This window comes from Saccopteryx bilineata, chromosome 2, assembly GCF_036850765.1.
Source record: "Saccopteryx bilineata isolate mSacBil1 chromosome 2, mSacBil1_pri_phased_curated, whole genome shotgun sequence".
NCBI lineage: Eukaryota > Metazoa > Chordata > Mammalia > Chiroptera > Emballonuridae > Saccopteryx > Saccopteryx bilineata.
In genome coordinates this window covers 360,533,831-360,557,975 of record NC_089491.1, presented here as the reverse complement: position 1 = coordinate 360,557,975, position 24,145 = coordinate 360,533,831, and the positions used below count along the sequence as shown (strand labels likewise).

The 24,145-nt window shown below is 50.5% G+C and overlaps 3 protein-coding genes across 6 annotated transcripts in view; 1 reads left to right on the top strand and 2 right to left on the bottom strand.

Moving 5' to 3' along the window:
* The window catches only part of SLC43A2 (solute carrier family 43 member 2), a 60,417-nt gene extending 52,025 nt beyond the window's left edge, over positions 1-8,392 (bottom strand). For 2 of the 3 annotated variants that reach the window (XM_066263073.1, XM_066263075.1), the window contains exons 1-2: positions 8,279-8,392; positions 7,242-7,439 (exon numbers count right to left, since the gene is read on the bottom strand). In XM_066263073.1, coding sequence (XP_066119170.1) covers positions 7,242-7,401 — 160 coding nt within the window. In that variant the 5' untranslated portion in view covers positions 7,402-7,439; positions 8,279-8,392. Of the gene's footprint in view, positions 1-7,241; positions 7,440-7,790; positions 8,223-8,278 lie in introns of those variants that run through there. The other variant, XM_066263074.1, reaches the window with a different exon arrangement.
* Positions 1-24,145, top strand: part of SERPINF2 (serpin family F member 2) — a 222,795-nt gene that overhangs the window by 104,376 nt on the left and 94,274 nt on the right. The window lies entirely within an intron of this gene.
* On the bottom strand, positions 12,656-24,068 carry SCARF1 (scavenger receptor class F member 1). Of its 2 annotated transcripts, none has more exons than XM_066263071.1 (11): positions 23,633-24,068; positions 23,269-23,330; positions 22,930-23,031; positions 21,284-21,809; positions 18,882-19,100; positions 18,349-18,477; positions 17,473-17,576; positions 16,912-17,032; positions 15,187-15,308; positions 14,958-15,104; positions 12,656-14,268 (listed from the first exon to the last, which is right to left on the bottom strand). In XM_066263071.1, the coding sequence occupies exons 1-11, from the start codon at positions 23,794-23,796 to the stop codon at positions 13,409-13,411; spliced, it is 2,556 nt and encodes an 851-aa protein (XP_066119168.1). In that variant the 5' UTR covers positions 23,797-24,068; the 3' UTR covers positions 12,656-13,408. The 2 variants fall into 2 exon arrangements, with proteins under 2 accessions (XP_066119168.1, XP_066119169.1); XM_066263072.1 differs by having other exon boundaries at positions 14,027-14,268; positions 14,958-15,067.

Sequence of the window (24,145 nt, the reverse complement as noted above, 5' to 3'; positions counted from 1 at the left end):
GCTCATATGAGAAAGCAATCAATAAACCAAGGTGTCGCAACAAAGAATTGATGCTTCTCATCTCTATTCCTGTCTGTCTGTCTCTATCTGTCTCTCTCTGTCTCTGTCACAAAAAAACAACCAATGAATGCATAAATAAGTGGAACAACAAATTGATGTCTCTTTCTCTTTCCCCCCTCCTCGTCCCCGCTTCCTCTCTCTCTAAAATCAAGAAATAAAAACAAACAAACAAACATTTTAAAGGACCTGAAAAGACACTTCTCCAAAGAGGACATACAAATTGTCAATAGGTATATAAAAAGATGCTCAATGCCACTCTTTATCAGAGAAATGTAAATTAAAACCATAATAAGAGCCTGACCAGGAGGTGGCACAGTGGATAGAGCGGCGGACTGGGATGCAGAAGACCCAGATTCGAGACCCCGAGGTCGCCAGCTTGAGCGCGGGCTCAGCTGGTTTGAGCAAAAGCTCACCAGCTTGAGCCCAAGGTCACTGGCTTGAGCAAGGGGTTACTCGGTCTGCTAAAGGCCCATGGTCAAGGCACGTATGAGAAAGCAATCAATGAACAACTAAGGTGTTGCAAATGCGCAACAAAAAACTAATGATTGATGCTTCTCATCTCTCCATTCCTGTCTGTCTGTCCCTGTCTATCCCTCTCTCTAACTCTCTCTCTCTGTCTCTGTAAAAAAAAAACAAAAAAAAAAACATAATAAGATATCGCCTCACACCTGTCTTAATGGTTATCCTCTACAAGTGTTGGCAAGGATGGGGAGAAAAAGGAGCCCTCACGCACGGTTGGAGGGAATGCAGACTGGTGTAGTCACTGTGGAAAGCACTATGGAGTTACCTCCAAAAAGTAAAAATGAGAAAAAAAAAAAAGTAAAAATGAGCCTGACCAGGCAGTGGCTCAGTGGATAGAGCATTGGACTGGGATGCAGAGGATCCAGGTTTGAGGCCCCGAGGTTGCCAGCTTGAGCATGGGCTCATCTGGTTTGAGTATAGCTCACCAGCTTGAACCCAAACTCACTGACTTGAGCAAGGGGTCACTCGGTCTGCTGTAGCCCTCTGGTCAAGGCACATATGAGAAAGCAATCAATGAACAACTAAGGTGTTGCAACAAAAAATTGATGTTTCTCATCTCTCTCCCTTCCTGTCTGTCTGTCCCTATCTGTCCCTCTCTCTGTCTCTCTCCCTTTTTCTGTCATTAAAAAAAAAAAAAAGGAAAAATGAGGCCTTGACTGGCTGGCTCAGTGGATGGAGGGTCGGCCTGGTATGCAGACATCCAGGGTTCAATCCTGAGTCACGGCACACATGAGATGAGACCATCTGCTTCTCTTCCCTTTCCTCTCCTTTTTCTCTTCCCCTCTCACAGCCAGTGGCTCAACTGGTTGGAGCATCAGCCCCTAGCCACTGAGGATAGATCCGCTGATTCAAGCATCAGCCCAAGACTGGGGTTGCCAGGTGGATCCCAGTCAGGGAGCAAGCAGGAATTTATCATATTATCTCCCTTCCTCTCAAAAAAAAAAAAAAAAAAAAAAAAGCCTGACCAGGCGGTAGCGCAATGGATAGAGCATCAGACTCAGATGCGGAAGACCCAGGTTCGAGACCCTGAGATTGCCAGCTTGAGTGCGGGTTCATCTGGTTTGAGCAAAAATTCACCAGTTTGACCTAAGGTCACTGGCTCAAGCAAGGGGTTACTCGGTCTGCTGAAGGCCCATGGTCAAGGCACACATGAGAAAGCAATCAATGAACAACTAAGAGGTCACAATGCGCAACAAAAACTAATGATTGATGCTTCTCATCTCTCCATTCCTGTCTGTCTGTCCCTATCACTCACTCTGACTCTCTCTCTGTCTCTGTAAAACAACAACAACAACAACAAAAAAAAACGAAACAATGCCCAGCAATCTGAATAAACCCAAAAACACTAATTTGAAAGAAAATATATATATACCTCTATGTTCATTACAGCATTATTTACCAAGCCAAGATTTGGAAGCAGCCCAAGTATCCATCAATAGATGAGTGGATAAAAAGTTGTGGTGCATTTACTGAATGGAAAACTGGACCATAAAAAAGAAGGAAATCTTACTCTTTGCCATAGCATGGATAGACCTGGAGAATATCGTGCTAAGTGAAATAATCCAGTCAGAGAAAGACAAGTACCATATGATTTCATTCATATGTGGAATCTAATGAACAAAATGAACTAACAAAATAGTAACAGACTCACAGACAGACAACAGTAGGGTGATTACAGAGGGAAAGGGGGGTGGGGTGGGGGGAGGTAGAAGAAGGTAAAGAGGAAATAGGGGTAATGAAGGAGACTTGCTTGGAGTAGTGAACACATAACACAATATACAGATTATTATAGAATTGTACACCTGAGGCTACATAATTTCATTAACCTATGTCACCCCAATAAATTCAATAATTTTTTTTTTTACAGAGACAGAGAAAGTCAGAGAAGGGATAGTTAGGGACAGACAGACAGGAACGGAGATGAGAAGCATCAATCATTAGTTTTTCGTTGCGACACCTTAGTTGTTCATTGATTGCTTTCTCATATGTGCCTTGACCATGGGCCTTCAGTAGACCGAGTGACCCCTTGCTCGAGCCAGTGACCTTGGGTCCAAGCTGGTGAGCTTTGCTCAAACCAGATGAGCCCACACTCAAGTTGGCGACCTTGGGGTTTCAAACCTGGGTCCTCCACATCCCAGTCCAACGTTCTATCCACTGCGCCACCGCCTGGTCAGGCAAATTCAATAAAAATTTAAAAATATATTTTATCCCTGAGCCAGATAGCTTGGCTGGTTAGAGTAGCATTCTGAAATATAGAGGTTGCCAGTTCAATCCCCAGTCAGGGTACATTGCAGGAGCATATTGATGTATGTCTGTCTGTCTCTCCCTCTCTCACACTCCCCCTCCCTTCCTCTCTAAAAATTTTTTAATTAATTAATTAATTAATTTAAAATTTTTTAAAATAATGTTTTTTTAAAGTGAGAGTCTCAAGGCCACAGGAAAGTCTCCTCTCCACATGTACAGCAGGTTGGCCTAGCCTGCTGGGGACCAGGCCTGGTCCTGCTTCCCTGCATGACGCCAGCCCCTCTGCCCTCTCAGAATTCAGGGGACCAGCTTCCTGCCTTGTTTCAGTGAGAGGGATGGCTCTCCTCCCACACCACAGGTAGTGTGACTGCAGTGATATGGAACACAGACCTTGGTGTCCATGGCTGGGCTGGATTGTGCCTGAGGCAGAGACCATGAATCTCACCTTCAAGGGCCCCACCTCACCCAGCACGTGGCAAGCCCTCAGCCATTCTTAAGAGTCTAAGAGGTGAAACTGATTTCCCTTCTCCATCTCCACCACTTCTTCTTGCCTTGAGAATAAAATCCAGTCTCCCTAGCAGCCTCTCCCACCTGCAAGCTCAGCCCCTTCCCACTTCTCAGTCCTTTCTCTCCTGCTCTGCAACATGCAGTTTGCTTCGGGGCTCCTTGCCCCCCTTCTCTCCTGACTCACCCCACCTCACCTTCCACACCTGCCTAAACATCAGAGAAGCTCTCCCACCCAAGTTGAATCAGCTTCCCACTGTCACCCTGCTGTCCATTGAAGCCCTGACCACCACTTAAAATTATATCTGTCTGTGTGGGGTGACTTGTTTGATGTTGGCAGACTGCGAATATCCTAAAGCAGGGGTCCCCAAACTACGGCCCGCGGGCCGCATGCGGCCCCCTGAGGCCATTTATCCGGCCCCCACCGCACTTCTGGAAGGGGCACCTCTTTCATTGGTGGTCAGTGAGAGGAGCATAGTTCCCATTGAAATACTGGTCAGTTTGTTGATTTAAATTTACTTGTTCTTTATTTTAAATATTGTATTTGTTCCCGTTTTGTTTTTTTACTTTAAGATATGTGCAGTGTGCATAGGGATTTGTTCATAGTTTTTTTATAGTCCGGCCCTCCAGTGGTCTGAGGGACAGTGAACTGGCCCCCTGTGTAAAAAATTTGGGGACCCCTGTCCTAAAGGCAAGGATTGCTCAGCACCCCAGGACAGCACCTCAAAAATGTCTACTTAATGTATAGGTTAAATGGAAGAGGAGATGGCACCAGCCCTCTGAGCTAACCCTGCCAAAGTGGGTCACTGGATGACAGAGAAAATAAAGGAGGAGGTCAGGTGTGGGTGGTTACAGTGACTACCCAGAAGCCAAAAGGACACATGCTGGAAAAGCCCCATTCCTCCCGAACTGGGAACCCAGCTGGTCTCCTGTCCACACCATGAGGACTAGACTGGGGAGGCAAAGCCTAAACGCCCAGCCCTGACCCCTGTCATCAATCCTGACTGTCCAATAGGCAGGGCAAACAGAGCTCAGGGGCAACAGAGAAAGGAGCTCTTTCTTTCCTTCTCCCACCTCATCAAGCTGGAGCCCAGCACTGTGTCTGTGGCCAGATTCTGGCTGGAGTCCCAAGAAAGAGTTCTGAGAACCTTTCAACAGGTTCGGCAAAGTTTCTTTAGAGAACAAAACAAAGCATCAGTACTAAAAGCAACAAAAAGCTGACAAATTTGCATCTCAATCAGCTGTAGGCTGGTCAGCTTTTCACAAGTCTAATTCAATAAATTCAATAAATGGCTTAACTACTCCTCTACAATTCAACCATCCACCAAATCTGAAAATATTAGGCCTTGCCTGACCTGTAGTGAAGCAGTGGAAAGAGCACTGACTTGGAATGCTGAGGTTTCAGGTTTGAAACCCTGGGCTTGCCTGGCCAAGGCACATATACAACAAGCAAGCAATGAACAACTCAGTGAAGCAACTATGAATTGATATTTCTTGCCCCACCCCCCTCTCTGTAAAATCAATAAATAAAATCTTTTTTTTTTTTAACTTTTTTTAAAAATTATTTATTTATTTATTCATTTTAGAAAGGAGAGAGAGGGAGAGAGAGAGAGAGAGAGAGAGAAGAGAGAGAGAGAGAGAGAGAAGGGGGGAGGAGCAGGAAGCATCAACTCCCATATGTGCCTTGACCAGGCAAGCCCAGGGTTTTGAACCAGAGACCTCAGCATTTCCAGGTCGACGCTTTACCCACTGCGCCACCACAGGTCAGGCAATAAATAAAATCTTTAAAAAAAAGAGAGAGAGAGAAAGAAAGAAAATATTAGGCCTCAGCAGAAACCTTGACCCTAAATCTTCCAGGCACTCCCAGTCAGGCGAGGCACGGGGATTCCTGGCCCTGAGAAGCAACAGGCTACTTGGACTCCAAGAAGCCAGGAACAGGGAGGCCAGAGAGATAAGCTGTGTGGAATCAGCAGGCCTGCCTGATGAGGATGCTGAGTCAGTGGGTTTGCCAGTCAGAAAAACCAAAATCACAGGCAGGAGCAAAGGCATGGGATAAGAAGTTGATGTTCAACTCACACCCTGACCCTTCACTTTGTGTTACAGGGAGACCAGTCAAGCTTTAAATACTCAAATACCAACTCAGCACTGGGCTGTCACAATCTCTGTGACTCCTCCCACTTAAATGAAGGAAGTAGCCAAGGTTGAGACAGGAATGAACTGACCAACCCCAATGTTGCCAACACCACAAAATAAATTAAATCAGTGGACAAACTGGGGAAGAACCCTGGAATCTGAACTTCCAATACCAAGTGAGTCAAAAAACAAACAAACAAAAAAAAGGAATACAACAGTCCTCCAGTGAGGACAAGATGCTAAAAACTTTACCTGGGCATAATGATGTTTCTTTCTGGTTTTGAAACTTTCTGTGCAGCCTGAGAGAGCCCAGGGAGGCAAGCAGGAAGGGTCAAGCTCTAAAAGGGAGAAGAGAGGGAGGGAGGGGAGGAGCCAAATACTCCAACCTGTTCCTTCCAGAGAGTCATTAATCTAACATCTCTCGGGCAGAATAGAAAGCTTGTTTAAGGAACAAGGTCTGAGTGACTTTCTCATCTCCCAAGATTTCTTGCTGACATGGGGAAAGATCTGCCAAGAACCCTTAGGCTATCAAAAAATATTTCCGAGTGGCTAAAGGCTAAAGGTTCTAAATGATATACTCTCTGCCCTCTCCCAAGAGCCTTGTGCTTCCCATCCCCTCCCTTTCTCCTGCCCTTAACCTCTTGGGCTAGGATTCCCTAGAGACTGGAACACTCGGGAAACAACCTGAGAAGATCAGAGAAGAAAAGCAGGGAGGACTCTATATAGGGGGGTTACAAGCAGCATGAGCTGGTTCAATACTTTTCTTCCCACAAAGTAAGAACTCTAGGAAGAAAAGACATGCATGCAGGTGGTGTGATAAGGGGGTCAGGCTTGGGCTATCTTTCTCTAAAGGGACTCACTCAGGCAGAGGCTGGCTGACAAAGGCACTGGGGAGAGACACTAGAGTTCAACTACTAGGTTGAACCGTTGGAGTCAACAAGAGAGCAGAGGGAAATGTTTCCTATCAAGGTTGCCTAGGAAGGGGGTAAGAGGATAGAATTTGGGAGCCACCTGAGTGCCACTGTTGGACTGAACCTACTGACGTGCAACAGTTAGGACCTTCAAACAGGGTTAGGAAGTATGAGGGTTAGATTTCCTGTAGACCAGCATCCTCAGGCTGCAACAAGAAACACCAATGGTGTGGCAAAGGGAAAGGACAGAGTTGGTGTCATTTCCATAAATACCCCCTTGCCTCTCAGCCCCCACCCCCACCCCATGGACGTAGAAAAGCCACAGAGATGTTCTCACAGCCTGAGGGAGGAAATGCCCGTGGGAAATTATAAAACAGCAAAAATAGACAAGAAATTGTATCCGACAAGCTCTTAAGAGATTCCATAATGGTCTGACTAAAAACATCTAGATTCTAGATGGGGTGGAGGCCAGGCCACTTCCTCTCTCGTTACACCCCAGCCACTTTGTCAGGAGTTCCTTTTCTACAGTCAAGGAGTGACATGCTTACTGCAAGGCAAGTGATATGCCAGGTACAGGGAGGACAGGTGTCCAGCAACGTTCCCAGGTAGTGGAAAGAACCCCTTGGACTCAGGGGTTCAGGGTCTATTACAGTCCTCAGCTGTGTGGCCTTGAGCAAGGCAGAAGATCTGCCTGAGCCTTAGTTTCTTCATTTATAAAATGGGGACAATGATCAAATGAGCTTTTAGCTAACTGGGTGGCGCTGCCCAGCGAGGTAATACGCTGGCTGGATTTGCACGGCCATCTCGCCGGATCCAAAGTCCCCACTTCAGCAACCACCCCGACCGAGCCCGACGCGCCCATCTCACCTGGCAGAGTACACAGGTAGGAGTAAAAGCCCTCCGACTTGAGCATGATGAGCAGCGAGCCCCAGCCCAGGAGGACTGCCGAGAAGAGGAGGTTTTCCAGTACGGCCGTACAGGCCATCCACCAGCGGCGCCGATGGGCAGTGGCCAAGGTGGGCGCCATGACGCGGCGAGGTGGCCCGGCTCCGGCTCCGCCGCCACCTGCGCACAGACCTCGGCGTCAGCGCCCGGCCCTTCCCAGTCAGTGCGGCCAAGCTCGGCCGCTGCAGCAGCACAGAGCTTGTCACCGCTCCGCGGCCCAGTCTGCAGGTGCGCGCAGACAAGGAAGCCCCAGCCTTGCCCAAGACCTGGGCGACCCAGTGCGGCTGATTGTGTGGCTGCCCTCGGCGACAGAAGACCAGCTTCGTCCAGGCAGGGAGACTTCTCCCTCAGCGGTAAACTGAGGTACGCTACCAGGAAAGGACTAACGCATGCTCAGGGACGTGGAATCAGTTCTGGCTCCCAGCAGGACTGACACAGCTTGGGGGTCCGGACAGCTGGGCAGAGGCATACCTGAGGGTGGCCACTCGCAGGGACCCAGACAGGAGCTCTCCCGCCCACGCTGGAGACCCTTCCCCACAGCTGGTTCCTTCAACCACAAAACCAGCGCACCGAGCTCCCGTACGGTCCGCCTACGGATCGCTGATTGGCCTCACGGCACAGGAACTGCCGCGCCATTGGTCGCTGTCTAGGTCGCTAGGCGCTGCGGCCACGCGAACCCCGCATGGGAGAGGCGAAGCCGGTTCAAACCGGCGGCGCGAGCCGCCCGCGCGACCCCCATCCTGGACCATGTCCCCGGCAATTTTCCCGTTTCGATGGAAGTGGACCCCTGTCCTTCCCTTTCCTTGTTCCACCTCAACTCGTCATTTCTTCTGGCGGTTCCTCATCCATCCAGTCTCTTTCCTCTCACATTCACACATCTTCTCCCTACGCCCCCGACTCGTGAGACTTCTGCCCCCAGCACCCTCACCCCAGGACCAGACTCCCAAGATCCAGCTCACCCGACTCCTGCTGATGTGTATCGGGCCCGGCTGGTGCCTTTTCTGTCCCCTTTTATTCCAGCCCTTTTATTAGGACCCCAAGATGAAAACACTGCTGTACGCTGATTGGCTGAGTGAGGCTGGAAACAGGCGTTGGCCAATCAGCGGGCACCCGCCTCCCCGCGGCGAGCAGAAGCCGGTTCCGGCCGGACTTGGAGACAAACAAGAGAGCTGGGGGTGCCGGGGGCAGCAGTGGGCAGAGCCTCTGCTCTGCCACCTTAAACGGGAGTCACAGCTGGTCCGGAAACCCCCGGAGGCAATGCCCTATCGCCTCTCCAGAGCCCCACCCCGAAGCCTTGCCCCGGGTTGGGTCACGGAATCGGCCTGCCGTCGTCCCCCAGACTTCCTCGGCTGCACTCCCGTCCCCTTAGCGAACGCAGCTCGGCTTCTGCACTCCGCTCTCCTCCGGCCCGCTATAGAGTCCCCAGATTCCCCTCTGCCCTGGGCATCACGCCTTGCCTCCAGTGCTTCTGCCCCACGCAACACTGCCATTCTGGTTCCTCTGTCTCCTGCCCCCAGGGTTCCCCATCCAGGTGCTGTCTGCCCATTCTGGATCTCTGAACTCCTGTCCAGGAGTGGTGTACCTCTTCCCTACTTTCGATTCACTGACCCCACTCCTGGGTGCCATCTGCCTGGTCCCTGGAAGGTGTCCCTCGGGGATCCCCAGGTGGGAGTCTGAGGCTTGTCTCTGCCCTTACATGGTGCCGCCTTCAGACTCAGACTCACTCCTCATGATCCCCTCGGGAACCGTGCCCAAGTTGACTGTCTCTTTCCCACTGTCCTGCTTCACCCCATTCCTGGACGTCTCCCTCAGGTAAGAGCCCTCTACAGGGTGACGCGGTGGGCATCTCCAAGCTTCAGACAATTCAGGTCTCAGGGATAATGCGTGGAATCGGGAGGGCTTCAGCGTCCAGTCTGATAAGTGAGCTGGACATGCCCGGAGGAACTGCCAGGGAATAGCGTTTGGAGCCCAGGCTCCGGAGGTTCAGTTGCCCTGGCTTCGTCTCCCGATCAGAGGCACCAGCCTGACCTCAGAGGAGCCTGTCTTTCCCAGATTCAGCTTGGTTCTCCTGGCACACTCTTGGCGCTGGCTTAACATCCCAGGGCTGTGGAAGCCCTAGCAGCCTCCTGTACCATGTCCCCCAGTCCGAGAGCGCCCCCTGCCGCCGTGAATTGGCCGCTGGCAACCTCGTTACCTCCAGCCGTCGGCTTGGGTGATCCGTGCTGGTCATCTATTCCATTACCCACCATGCAGAATTCCACCCTTTCACAAGATTGCGACCGCCACTTAACAAACTTCAGTCCTCCCCTCCATCCTCCTAGAGCCACCTTCGAGGGCCGTCTCCAGGCAGCTGCTCCATACACATTTCTAAACTGTTTGACACACATCTCTAAAATAATTTACTTTCTCCCTCCAAAACTGTTCCTTCCATTCTTAGCTAGTAGCACCATTACCTACCATGAACCACACTTTTAACACCAGCTGTTATTTTCCCTCTCCACCCTACTGCCACCCCATCGATTCAGCAGTATCTCATTTGCCAGTGTTCCTAGGACTCCAACTGCTGTTCAGCCAGCCTCCAATCTCAGACCTTGAAATCCATTTCTCGATCCCACCCCATCCCTGTGAGCTATGGAAAATGTAAATCAACCTTGGTAAATCTGACCTCTGCCGAAATCGCTCAGAAACTCTACCATTTGTTCTGCAGGATAAAGTTCAAGCTCCCCAATCTGACCCACAGAGGCTTCTTCTTCCCCACCAGCCTCTTTTCTTCCCCTTGTGGCTGGTTGACCTGCCTGGTTCTAGATACTCCAACCATATGGAATTGCTTGTGGTTCTATAAATAGTACATGCTGTTGTGTTACCTCAGCCCTCAGTCCTTTTTGGACAGCTCCTCCAGGAAACCTTTCCTAAACCCGCCCCATACTTGAGATTATCTTTGTTCACTGATTGCATTATTATCTTTAATATTCTTGAAATATATAAATCAATGAAAAAAAGATGAACATCTCAAATAAAAATAAATTGAAAAGAAAATAACAAGATGATCTATAGGAGAAATACAAATAACTATTAAAGATACGAAAAGAGCCTGACCTGTGGTGGCGCAGTGGATAAAGTACCAACCTGGAATGCTGAGGTCACCAGTTCCAAACCCCAGGCTTGCCCAGTCAAGGCACATAAGAGAAGCAACTATTGCCTGACCAGGCGGTGGCGCAGTGGATAGAGCATCGGACTGGGATGCGAAAGGACCCAGGTTCAAGACCCTGAGCTTGCCAGCTTGAGTGCAGGCTCATCTGGTTTGAGCAAGGCTCACCAGCTTGGACCCAACCAAGGTCGCTGGCTCCAGCAAGGGGTTGTTCGGTCTGCTGAAGGCCCGCGGTATGTGAGAAAGCAATCAATGAACAACTAAGGTGTTAAAATGTGCAATGAAAAACTAATGATTGATGCTTCTCATCTCTCTCCATTTCTGTCTGTCTGTCCCTGTCTATCCCTCTCTCTGACTCACTCTCTGTAAAAAAACATAAAAATAAAAATAAATAAAAAAGAGAAGCAACTACTACAGAGTTGATGTTTCCCACTCCTTCCCCTGCCCCTTCTCTCTCTCCTCTTTAAAAACTCTATAAATAAATCTTTTAAAAAAAAAAAGATACAAGAAGCTCAATCTTAGAATAATCATAGAAATTCAGATTTTAAAGATACAATTTTTAAAAACTTTTTAAAAAGTCTGATTTGAGAGAAAGAGAAATCAATTTGCTGTTCCAGCTCTGGTTGGATAGCTCAATTTGTTAGTGTCATCCCAATGTGCAGAGATTGCTAGTTCGATCCTCAGGGCACATGCACAAACAGATGATGGGTCTGTCTCTTTCTCTCTCCCACTTCCTTTCTCTCTCTCAAATCAATTTAATAAATTTTTTTTTAATTTGCTCTTCCACCCATCCATGCATTCATTAGTTGATTCTTGTAACTGTCCTGGCAGAGGATCAAACCCACAATTTTGTCAGATGGGGACAACACTCTAACCAACTGAACTAAAAGGCAAAAATTAAACTTTTATCTGAAAAAAAAACACACCAAAATCTTTTATCTGATTAAAGATTTTAACTTATTAAGAAGTTAATGTTTCCTAAAACTATAGTTCTCGATAAAAAACTCTTTATCTATTGGCGGGGGGAGCTCTGACCTGTTATTACTTTATTTGTATTGCCCTAACATAATGAGATACTATTTTAAACTTATCAGATTGGGTTTGAGGGAGCAGATGCCACTATAATTTGTGAGAATAGAAAACCATACAACTTTTTGCAGGGAAATTTGGAGTAAGTACACAAAAGTTTAATGTTTTTACTCCATACCCCAGCAATTCCACTTTCAGGAATCTCTTCTACAGAAAAATTTGCACAAGCATAAAAAGAAATAGGGACAGAGTTGTACACTGCACTATTTATTGTATCAAAACAATTAGAAACAACCCAAATCCCCATAGGTAGGCGATGGTTTAAATAACCAGTATTATTCCCACATGATTGGAAGCCCCTGTAGCCATTTTTTTTTTTAATAAAAAGAGGTAGCTTTATATTTACTGACACCAAAAGATATCCAGGATATACTGCTAAGTAAAAGAGCAAGTTGCAGAACAGTATGCTCTTTTGTTTTCATGAGCACAGGAAAACATCTGAAAGGAAGCATCCAAACTGTTCAGAAGATTCTCTGAGCACTGGGATAGGAGGGGAAGCCACTTTTTATTTCCTAACTAGGTAATACAAGTATGTGAGGAAAGGATTCAGAACAAGACCAAAAGGCATTCAGGGAAAAGTAAATCTGACCCCTCCCAGGTCCCCAGACTCCTCTCGGGAGAAGGGAAATCTCATTTTTACTTCAAACATGTCTATAATGTTAGTCCTATTTATTTATTTATTTATTTATTTTTTAATTTATTTTTTTTTTTTTGCATTTTTCTGAAGCTGGAAACAGGGAGAGACAGTCAGACAGACTCCCGCATGCGCCCGACCGGGATCCACCCGGCACGCCCACCATGGGGCGATGCTCTGCCCACCAGGGGGCGATGCTCTGCCCATCCTGGGTGTCGCCATGTTGCGACCAGAGCCACTCTAGCGCCTGAGGCAGAGGCCACAGAGCCATCCCCAGCGCCCGGGCCATCTCTGCTCCAAGGGAGCCTTGGCTGCGGAAGGGGAAGAGAGAGACAGAGAGGAAGGCGCGGCGGAGGGGTGGAGAAGCAAATGGGCGCTTCTCCTGTGTGCCCTGGCCGGAATCGAACCCGGGTCCTCCGCACGCTAGGCCGACACTCTACCGGTGAGCCAACTAGCCAGGGCAGTCCTATTTATTTTTAACAAAGCATATTGCTTTAAAAAAATTCAATCTAGTGAGAAAAGTAAAAAGAATGTTCACTGTAGAAAATTTTCAAATTATATAAAAGTTTAAAAAGAAAATATCTAGAGAAAAAAGCCATTGATGCCTTTCTCTCACATCTTTATGCACTTGCATCCTTTAAAAGAAAAGTTTGTAAAACAATCACAAACTAAATACAAATGGAAGATTTCTAAACATGTAGCCTGAGGTAAAAAGAAATTTATAAAAAGAAAACTTAGTTTTATACTTAACAGTATAGCATGAACATTCTCCCATATTGAATATTCTTGAGCAACATAATTTTTCGTAGTTGTTTAGAAACCTATCATTAAAAAATATTTCTTTAACCAATCTTTTATCATCAAACATTTAGGTTGTTTCCCATTTCAGAAAAATATTTTGCAAATGAAGGAAGAAATAGCTTTTGGGGGCAAACAGAGTCCAGGACAACAGAGAAAAAGTCCCTGCAGCCATCTCGTTCCCCTTCCTGACCCCATTTTGTGGGGTCTCTGCCCAGGCCTTCCAGACTCCCTGGATCACTACCAGGGCCCAGAGCCAACTGGCTTCTACCCCGGACGTTTCCCCATGGAACGGCAGAGTTTCTGGTAGGTCTTTCCTGGCCCTGGGGCCTTTTTCTAGCACAAAACACAATGTGATGCAGGGCAGTTCAGATGCCTACCCACTACCCGTAGTCTTCCCACTCCCCAAATTCACGGTCCTCAGGGCTCTGGTGGCCCAGAGATGGGTGCAACATTCTCATACTGGGGCTCCTCCTGCCCTTCCTTGTTGGCTAGCTTCTGGGGATCCTGTTCTGGGGGGCCACCCTCGGGGGCTGGCCCCTGGACCCTCCCTGAGCTCTTGATGCCATCCCTCATCCCCCTGGCCCCTTCCTCTGGCCTGGTTCCTGCAGACTCCAAGGCCTCAGGGAACTCTTCATTTGGGGCTGAGCCAGGGCTCTGACTGGTGGAGCCAGAGGCCAGCCTGGAGCTGCCCTTGTTCCGACTCAATGCCCGACGTGGAGGCTTAGGGATGCTACTCTTGACCTTGGGCTCTACCTGGCCTTTCTTGAAGCTACCAAAACGGCGGAGGACAGACCAGACTGGGCCCTCAGATTCCTGGGGTGTCCCTGCCAGCATGTAGATCGTGGTAACAGAGCCTGACCTCTCTTGGACACCGCTTTCAATGGCTTCCACACGCTCAGCCACTGTCCGGACACCAAATGGGAGCCGGCGGTGGCTAGTGGCTGAATCCCTGGGGCTGGTTGCCTCAGGAGGGGACTTGTCCATTTCTGCTTGCTCAGGGCCTGCAGACTCCTCAGCCCCCTGGCTTTCAGGACCTGGCTGGGCCCCCCGGGAGAGCCGCTTGGGCTTTCGGAGTGGGCTGGAGAGCTCCCCTGAGCTTTGGCGACTCTGCGGTGCAAACTTGGTGCCTTCAGCAAAGGAGACCGAGGGCCGCTTGGCTCGTGCTAAACTGGAAGTGCGTGGGATGGCAAACGGTGTGGAGGCATCCTCGGGGGGCGGGAAGGGACCTCCAACCAGGCTGGTCTCTGGAGACTCCACTTGGGCCACAGGGATGATCCCTGGCAGAGGAGACAGAAAAGCTTGGCCAAAGCTGGGCTGTCCACCCCACCACATCCTGCCTAATCAGGTCAGCATCTTCTGCAAGGCCTCAAAAACAGGCAGATTAGAGGGTGAGGATGCAAAGAGGCAGAGGTTGGGGCAGGGCCTATTCTGTAGACACTACTACTTCTAGACTGTTCTCACCTTCCTCCCTGCTTTGATCGAATGCCTCATTCTAACCAAGGTAAAACTCTTCAGTGCTACACAGTCATGTCCCTCTCACCTCTGGAACTTTGCATACGCTGTTTCCTCTTCCCGAAACATCATTCCCACCTCTCCCTAACTTTCCCTTTGTTAACTCCTGATTCTGTTAGACTCAACTCCAATATCTCTAACACCAACATGTCTTTCTTTCCTGACCCCAATCTCCCCTGACACGGCTGGATTATAGCCCCTCCTTGTATGTCCCCCATCAAAGCACATATCACTCTGTCCTATAAGTGTCTGACCACTGCCCACCAGACTAAAAGCTTGGTCAGGATGGAAATCTGTCTTGTTTCTGTTTTATATACCACAACAGAAGTTTGTACACTTGAAAGAAGTAGTACAACACAGGGAATGATGATATCCGTAGGACAAAGGGATCAGACGGATTCCTAGACACCCAAGCAGGATTTGATGTAGCTCCAATGGGCTGTTAGAGGGTTACCTTCCTGAGGTGGCACGCAGTAGGCAGGGCCCTCATCGTCCTCTTCCGACTCAGAATCAGAAGAGAAGGAATCGTCTGAGGCCCAGGCAGCAGAGGGTGGTTCAATGAAGCTGTGGTTGAAGGGGATCTCCGGGTCGTGGTGGGAGACTGCAGGGGGCTCCAGGTCAGGCTCAGAGCCTGATGGGAAGCCTTGTCCCCGTCCAGCCCCCGACCCTCAGTACCCACCTACCTGTCACCCAGGGAAGCTTGTGGCTGCTGAGGGAACTGCAGGACAGTGCAGATCCCAGGCTGGTCAGTGCCCCCCAGACCTGGAGCTTCACCCTGGACACAGCAGCTCCATCTCCCACTGGCCTGAGGGTGTAGGAGGGTGATCAGTATATGAGATGCCTGGCTGGGCAGGGTAGTAGCAGGAGAAAAGGCCCAGGACCATCCTAGTGCTGATGTTAGTGTGAGGTAGGAAGGGTGACAGAGTGGCTGTGTCCATTTCAGTGGCTCCCTATGGCCACAGAGTCAAGTCCAAATTATTGAGCCTAAGATTTGGGCCTGACACAGAGGGCAGCATGGCTCTAAAGTTAAATAGACCTAGGGCAGCCCTGGCCGGTTGGCTCAGCGGTAGAGCGTCGGCCTGGCGTGTAGGAGTCCCGGGTTCGATTCTCGGCCAAGGCACACAGGAGAAGCGCCCATCTGCTTCTCCACCCCTCCCCCTCTTCTTCCTCTCCCGCAACCGAGGCTCCATTGGAGCAAAGATGGCCCGGGTACTAAAGATGGCTCTATGGCCTTTGCCTCAGGCGCTAGAATGGCTCTGGATGCAGCAGAGCGACGCCCCAGAGGGGCAGAGCATCGCCCCCTGGTGGGCGTGCCGGGTGGATCTCGGTCGGGCGCATGCGGGAGTCTGTCTGACTGCCTCCCCATTTCCAGCTTCAGAAAAATGAAAAAAAAAAAAAGACCTAGGGCAGCAACTCTGCTTAAATTTTACCACTTTCTGGGCCTCCGTTACCCCATCTGTATAATGGGGACAACTATAATCGATCAGAGACTTTTTTCAGAACCCCACACAATACTAGGCACCAGATGGGGTTTCCCAAAATGCAGCTATGTGCTATCATCATCCTAGCTGAGTCTACATTAACCTGGCTTTATGGAAGTGGCACCACCTCCAGGAAGCCTGCCCTTGGCTCCACCTGCACACTGGAAGTGATTGCTTCATTCTTTACCGTTCCTCTGAGAGCCTTTGCACATGGCCTACCCTCATGTTAGGGGCTTTTCCCCACCCCAGGCTCTATGCCCAGGGGCCAGGCTACTGGGTCTCCTCACTGTGAATGCCCCCCAGCACGTAAGGCAGTACACTCAAGGATTGGTGCACGAACTATAAGAGAGCACCAGAGAAAGAGTCCAGAAAACAGGGCCCAGGCTTTGTGTGTGCCAGTGACCAGCCAAGTCACCTTCTCAGTGTCCTCTGTCCTCTGCTAATGCTCCTGCCTCCACAGTCCCTGCTGCAGACCTCCATGCTGCGGCAAGTCTCCAAGAAGTGGAGAAATGTGAAGAGATTTTGTAAAGGAACAAAGTTCTTTGGAAGCAACGGTCTCTAGTGGGCCACAAGACCAAATTGTTCCTCTTCTTTTCTGGGAAAGCCACATTCTCCGCTAAACCACTGCTCAAACTCTTATGTCACTCTCCTTTCTGTGGGGTGTGAGGCTGTTCTCTTCTGCTCTTGACCCAGAGCTGCCCACTGCTTTGCCTCCTCACACTCCCCCTCTGGTCCCTGTTAGCATACCCTCAGCCTCCTACTGTGGGTTTGAGTTTCCCCAGCCTGGTGCCCCAGCTCCTGAGACTCCCACAAGCGTTGACCAGACATCTCTAGGCCACAGCCACTGCCAACCACCCCACCAATTCTGACCTCAGTGTGTGACAAGGCCAGCCCTTCCCCACCCCGAAAAGGAAAGCCAGTATTCACCTGTCCTTGGGGTCCAACCGGGTGGCCCAGCAGCAGCAGGCACAGCAGGCAATGCCCAGGAGGAGCAGCAGCAGAGGCACAAGGATGCCAGCAATGAGGGCAGCATCCTGACTGTGAGGCCCTGGGGGAATGAGCAACGGTCAAATACTCAGGGCCTCCAATACAGGTCTCATCTCCAGCTGAGCTGCCTCCTCCCCAGAGTCTTCCACCTGTGGGTCCCTCTTCGGAGAGGTGTAGACTGCTCAGCCTGGAGACCCTGCTGGTCTGTCCCCTTCTGATGGTCCGTGGTCTGTTCCACAAGCCCTTCCCCCTAGTTCTCATGCCTGATGCACATGCCCTGTCCAGGCTTACCTGCTCATTTCCTGGGTGCTACTCTGGTTTCTCAGAGAACAGGGGCGCTGTCACATCTTAGTGGACCCCAAGGTACGGATACAGATTTCAGGCATAGGAAATGTCTCTGAAGTGGGCTCAGCCTCCCTGGCAAACGATGAGCTTGTGGAGCCCATGTAAAAGGCCAGCCTTACCCTGGTACTGTACCCTGTACCCTCCTTTCCACCTTACCCAGCTGGCAGGCCCCAGAGACAGGGTGGCAGGGTCCCTCTGGGCATTCACAGGGAACAGAGCAGTTGTTTCCATGGAAGCCAGATGGGCATGAAGTATTGCAGCTGTGGGGTGACAAGGAGAGACAGGCTGAAGGTTGGGTGAGAAGGGATGGAGGGGGGCAGGGGATAGAAGGTAGACTTCTGGGTACTGCTCCCCACCCCTACCTACCATTCAGATTTCCCAGGATGATGCCTGGGAAGACTCTTCTTGCCCCCGAGCCATATTCCCAGTGTTGCTGGAAGCATTTGGGAGAACCTCTCAGCCCCTAAGCCCGTCTTCCAGGGAGACCACCCACAAGCTGTCCATTGGCTCCCAGCCCCAGGGTGTAACCCTTGGGCAGAGTTCACATCTCCTGATCCTCATCCCTTACCCACTCAGCACTGAGATGAACTAAGCAAGATGCCAATGACATGCAGATACACCCTCAGGGTCTAGAAGTCTGAGACAGGTCCAGCCCTACCCCTAACTCCTCTCCTCTATAAAATGAGGTCTCTTCCATGTTATACTAGATTCTGTCTCATAGGTGGGAAACCTGATACAGGAGACACTGACATAGATTATGTTTTACTACTTAGGGAAACAAGGTGGTGTTTGGAGCCCAACCCCTAAATAATCTCCCCATCTGGGTAGGGAGCCAGGTCTTTCACATTAAGCATTACTCTGACCTGCCTTTGAAAGATGCAGACCCCACAACAGAAAGAATAACTTCTCAGTTATGAGGACGTTGGGTGGGTATATGGGAGGTAGAGAAGCCCAGGAAGGGAAGTTAAGGAAACAGGTTGCACAGAGGCCTGACCTAGGCTCCTGCCTTTCTGCCAAGGCCCCAGTCCTCACCTGGGTCCCCAGTAGCCAGCGTTGCATATGCATTCCCCAGTCACAGCATCACAAGTCCCCTGAATACAGGTGGGGCAGCTCGAGCGACAGCCCTCCCCAAAGGTCCCCCTGGGGCAGGGGTCTTCACACCTGAGGTGAGATAGACTTGGAATGGGGGACAAGCAGGCCCAGCCCTCACAGGGGACCCTACCCATCTTCCCTCATGCTTGGGAACTCAAGCCCAACTGTGGGTCCTCAGCAGTGAAGCTCAGGTATAAACAGGGCCTTGAAGCTGGGGCCAAACCCATTAGGTGACAGGCTAATGATCCTTGGAAGAAGATGAGGGCGGGAAGCCTGAGTGGCAGGGAGCTGGAGAGACCCCTCCTCAGGGCCTCATCAGCATCCATCTCTCTCCCTCCAGTCTTTGCCAGGTGGCAGGCCTCAGTGGGCTGTGTAGCCATGTTTGGGGGTGGGGGTACCTAGTCCAAAGGGAGCAGTTGGAGTGAGGATTCTGAAGAAAGGTGCACCCCACCCTGAGCAAGCCAGCCCCTCACCTGGGCCCCAGCCAACCAGGGTCACAGCTCTGACAGTGGCCAGTGTCTGGCTGACAGGCCTCCCCAAGCAGGCAGTGGGGGCACTGTTGTCCACAGTTCTCGCCAAAGGTGCCAGGTGGGCAGGGCTGGTGGCACTGGGTCCCATTCCAGCCTGGCTCACAGGACTCACAGGTGCCTGTGTCTGCTGAGCACGGCTCATTCTGCTTGCAGTGGCCACAGCTGAGAAGAGAGGATCATGAGAAGTTCGCAGGGCAAATGGATGGCATGCATCCATTGGGGAGCATCCAGGTCCTAGCTAAGTCATTCAGACAGGTTTGAGCCTCAGTTTCTCCATGCTGTACTACAAAGAAGCTGGACAAGCCTGACCAGGAGGTGGCACAATCTATAGAGTGTCAGACTGGGGTGTGGAAGACCCAGGTTCGAGACCCCGAGGTCGCCAGCTTGAGCACGGGCTCATCTGGTTTGAGCAAAGCTCACCAGTTTGGACCCAAGGTCGCTAGCTTGAGCAAAGGGTTACTCGGTCTGCTGAAGGCCCACGGACAAGGCACATATGAGAAAACAATCAATGAACAACTAAGGTGTTGCAACAAAAAAACTAATGATTGATGCTTCTCATAAAAAAAAAAAAGCTGGACAAATGATCTCTACAGACTCTACTAGGCTTCCAGCCCCCTCTGTTTTTTTGTGTGTGTGGGGTTTTTTTGTTTGTTTGTTTTGTTTTGAGAGAGACAGACAGGGACAGGTAGACAGGAAGGAGAGAGATGATAGTTGCAGCACCTTAGTTATTCATTAATTGCTTTCTCATGTGTGCCTTGACTGCAGGGCTCCAGCCAAGCCAGTGACCCCTTGCTCAAGCCAGTGACCTTGGGCTCAAGCCAGCAATCTTTGGGCTCAAGCCAGAGACCATGGAGTCATGTCTATGATCCCACACTCAAGCCGGCACCCCTGGGCTCAAGCTGACGCTCTATCCCAGGGGTCGGGAACCTTTTTGGCTGAGAGAGCCATGAGCGCCACGTATTTTAAAATGTAATTCCATGAGAGCCATACAATGACCCGTGTACGTTAGGCATTATCCAATAAAAATTTGATGTTGTCCCGGAGGACAGCTGTGATTGGCTCCAGCCACCCACAATCATGAACATGAGCGGTAGGGAATGAATAGATTTTAATACATGAGAATGTTTTATATTTTTAATGTTATTATTTTTTTTAATTAAAGATTTGTCTGCGAGCCAGATGCAGCCATCAAAAGAGCCACATTTGGCTCGCGAGCCATAGGTTCCCGACCCCTGCTCTATCCACTGCACCACTGCCTGCCTGGTCAGGCCAGACCCCTCTTCCTAACCCCCCATTCCAGAAGTCATCCTTCCCTGGGTCCTACCAACCAGGCTGGAGCATCCAAGTGACTTCCCCAAGCTTTGAGTCCCCTACCCTTCCACTCATGCTATCCCTGAGGTATGGCAGGGATGGGCCTCAGCAATTTATCTCCTATCTCATAACATGAAAATGAATAAGAAGAAAAGCATTTTAATATCTATTTTCACCACTATAATATTAACATTATCTTACCTTTGAAAATTTCCCCCAGTTTTATTGAGATAGAGTTAACACACAGCAATGTATAAGTTTAAGGTGTACAACATAATGACTTGACTTGCATATACTGTACTGTGAAATCATTACCACAAAAAGTTTAGTTAATATCCATTATCTCATATAGAGACCAAAAAAATATTCCCTTGTGATGCGAACTCTTAGGATCTACTACTCTCTTAGCAACTTTTCCAATCAGGTTTATATTCTCTTAATTTCGCATCAATCCTGAACAGTTACTTGAAGTTTCAGATATTTAATTATCTGGGATCATATGCTTTGATTAAACCCATTAGTGGGGGAGGAAGGGAATTCAATTAAATCAGTTTAGTAGATCACAAACAGCAGAAGAGAGAATAGAAAATATCACAATATATACATATTATATATTCACATATATTATATATAAAGATAAATGTGTTGTCTGGTTAAGCTTTTACTTTGGTTATCTATGTATATATATGAGTGTGTCTTTTAAGTGGGATGGGTTGTGGGTGGAGCTGGTCAAAGTTTTAAAGTCACTGAGTCTCAAAAGGACCATACAATCATTTTGTTAATTGATTCGTTCTTTATCTTTTTCTAAGTATGGCTTGCTATACTAGTATTTTCGCTGTTGTTAACAGTAACCTGATGAAAGGGGTTTGCGATGCTGGACCTGGGTCATAAAGAGTCTTTTATCCTCGTTTTCATCCGGCCCTTGTAGATTGTTATGGAGAGTGCAGAGCAACTTTCTCCCCCAAGTCCCCATCTCCAGCCCTTCACACCCCCTCCATCTCTTTCTCCCCCACGCCCTTGCCCTCTTCGCTCACCTGTGGCTGCACTGTGCCCCATAGAAGCCCGCGGGGCAGGGCTGCTCGCAGCGTTTGCCTAGGAAGCCAGGAGGGCAGGCACACCGGCCGGAGGCTGCGTTGCAGCTGCCGCGCACGCACTCGCAAAGCTGCCGGCACTCGGGGCCCCACCAGCCGCGTCGGCAGGCGCAGCGGCCTGACTCTTGCGCGCACGGCGAGCCATGGCAATTGCAGCGGAAGCTGCAGCGGCGGCCCCACCAGCCTGCATCACACCGGCAGGAGCCAGTGGCTTGATCACAGCGCGCCGTAGCTGGGTTGCATTGGCATGGGTGGCTGCACGTGGATGACCACCAGCCTGGCTTGCAGCGACACTCGCCGGTCTTTGGGTCACAATGCCCGTGAGGGCTGCAAGCGCACACGGACTCGCAGCGGCTGCCCCAGCGGTCTGCTTGGCAGTGGCACACGCCAGTGTCAGGCTCGCACTGGCCATGAGGGTGGCAGTTGCAGCTCTCGCGGCAGTCAGGGCCCCAGTACTGGCCTGGGCAGCCTGCAGGGTAGGGAGGCAAGAAGGGCAGAGACGGTAGGGTGTCAGCAGGCTCAGGACTATCACAGATGGAGGCTCTGGGCCCCCTTCCACAATGAAGTGGGGTGCCAAGCCCATCCTCTAAGAGCCAGGAACAAAACAGAGCGTTGTGACATCTGGCATCATATTCTCCTGGGGCAAAGCTCACTTCCTGCCCTAGAACCTAAACTACAAAACCCCTTAGCAGTGACCAGCCTCCTACTCCACATTCCAGAACACACTTAGAGATCCTGAGTGGGAAAGGTGCTTGCCCAGAGTCACACAGAAGTGGGGGAGAGGGGCTTCATTCATGCCCCCTCCGCCCTCTCATTGGTTTCCTCCACTGGGCTGGAGATGAACTGGGCCTGGCAGCATCCCATCAGGGCTGCAGGAGAAGCCACATTTTCTTCTAGTGTCTCCTCTCAACCTTGATTCCTTCCTAGTGGCTGCCCTCTGGCTATCCTGACCACCAGCTCCTTTCCCATCTCCTTCTTCTCCTTTATTGTGATTGATTTTAGAGAGACAGAGAGAGGAAGGGAGACAGAGAGAGGAAGGTAGAGAGAGAGAGAGAGAGAGATGCATTCATTTGTTGTTTCATTCAGTTGTGCATTCACTGGCTGCTTCCTGTGTGTGCCCTGATGAGGGATGGAACCGCCACCCTGGTGATTTGGGAAGATGCTCTAACAAACTGAGCTAACTAACCAGGGCCCCCCATGCCCTGCATTTCTGCCAGAGAGGGCCGACAGTATGGCCAGGGCCCTCCTTCCACCCTCCACACATGTATAGGCATATGTGGGGGAGATTGATTTTGTAATGCACCCATTTTACAATTAACAGGAATCACCAGCATCTTTTCTGCATTGAAAAGGAAGGCGAAAAGCCCAGAACTGAAAGTGTATAGGGCTTTGTGGCTATGGGTAAAAACCAGATGACTCAGGGCATCTTCCAGGAGTGTCACTTCCTGCTGGTGGGCCTCAATTTCCTCAGTGAGGCTTGGAGAGGTTCTGGCCCTGCTGTTCTAAGATGACAGGTCTACCTGCTTTGCCTCCCTGTTTTTCTAGTTCTGCCCAGCAATTTCATCCCCCAAGTAAGACTCAGGACTCACGGGAGTTGCACTGGGCCCCAAAGAATCCAGGTTTGCATCGACAAACGCCTGGTTTCACACATACTTCGTCTTTCTGGCAGGCATCGGGCCCCTCACAGAGAGCTGAAAAACACCCCACCCAGGTCAGAAGGACTGAGGCTTGACCAGGGGACACTAGGACCTCCTGGTTCCTGGTGCCCTGGCCCCTCAGGAGCTGGTCTCTTAGGGCTGGGGGTGTATGTCACAGGATGGACTCTAGCTCCAGGCCTCGGGAGGGGAAATAGGGCCCGATGAGGGTAGAAAGGTCACTGGGCTATGTCCTCCCTTCTCTTCGGGTGGGGGTTGGTATTGGCTACTCACGAATGGTGCATTCTTGGTCTTTCTGCCTCCAGCCTGGGCAGCACTGGAGCTCAGCAGCAGGGCTGTGGGGTGGAGAGGTGTTGGGGGGGGGCAGCCTGGTTTCAAAGGTAGATCACTGTCTCTAGCTGAGATTTGGGAGGCTGCCTCAGTCCCAGCTGGCAGGCCTAGCCAAGAGTCCCAGCCTCACTGACCCTAACCCTTTCCTTCTCCCTCCCTGATCTTCCCAACATCTGTCCTGACTATCCACCACCCTCCAGGCGGTCCCCTCCCTTCAGCCCCATGATCTCTTCCCTCATTTCCTCCTTCCCCTCCGTGCCAACACCAGTTCTGCCACCAACCCCCATCAGACTCCCGCAAGACCCACCTGCTGGCCGTGCAGACATGCCGCCCACTAGGGTCCAGCTCAGACTCCTGGGTCTTCCGAGTCCAGAGCAGTAGCAGTGGGAGCAGCCGCCTCAGCTCCATGGCGGTCAGTGCAGTGAGAGGGTTTGACTTAGTTTGGCCCCCACAGTTCCCAACCCCCTCCATTTCCTCCCAAGGCTTTTCCTGAGGAAACCAGGCCGGAGGGGCGGGCTTCCATGAGGCACCTCCCTGAAAGGGTGGGTAGGCGGGTGCTGGGAAGACAATAATAGCAGATAATACCAGAGAAATGAAAGGAAAAGGAGGGCCAGTGCTGAGTAGGGGCTGAAGGGGCTGGTTTCAGTCTGGAGGGAACCGAAAGATGAAGCTCTAAGTCCTGGGGTATTCGGAACAGGCGAGGGAATGGGGGCAGGGGGGAGATAGTTTTCCATTAGGTCATATTCCCTGGCAAGGCCCAAGCTGGGAGAAGCTTCTCCCCCCAGTGATGACCAAGAAAACCCCATGAGGCAGCCTGAGC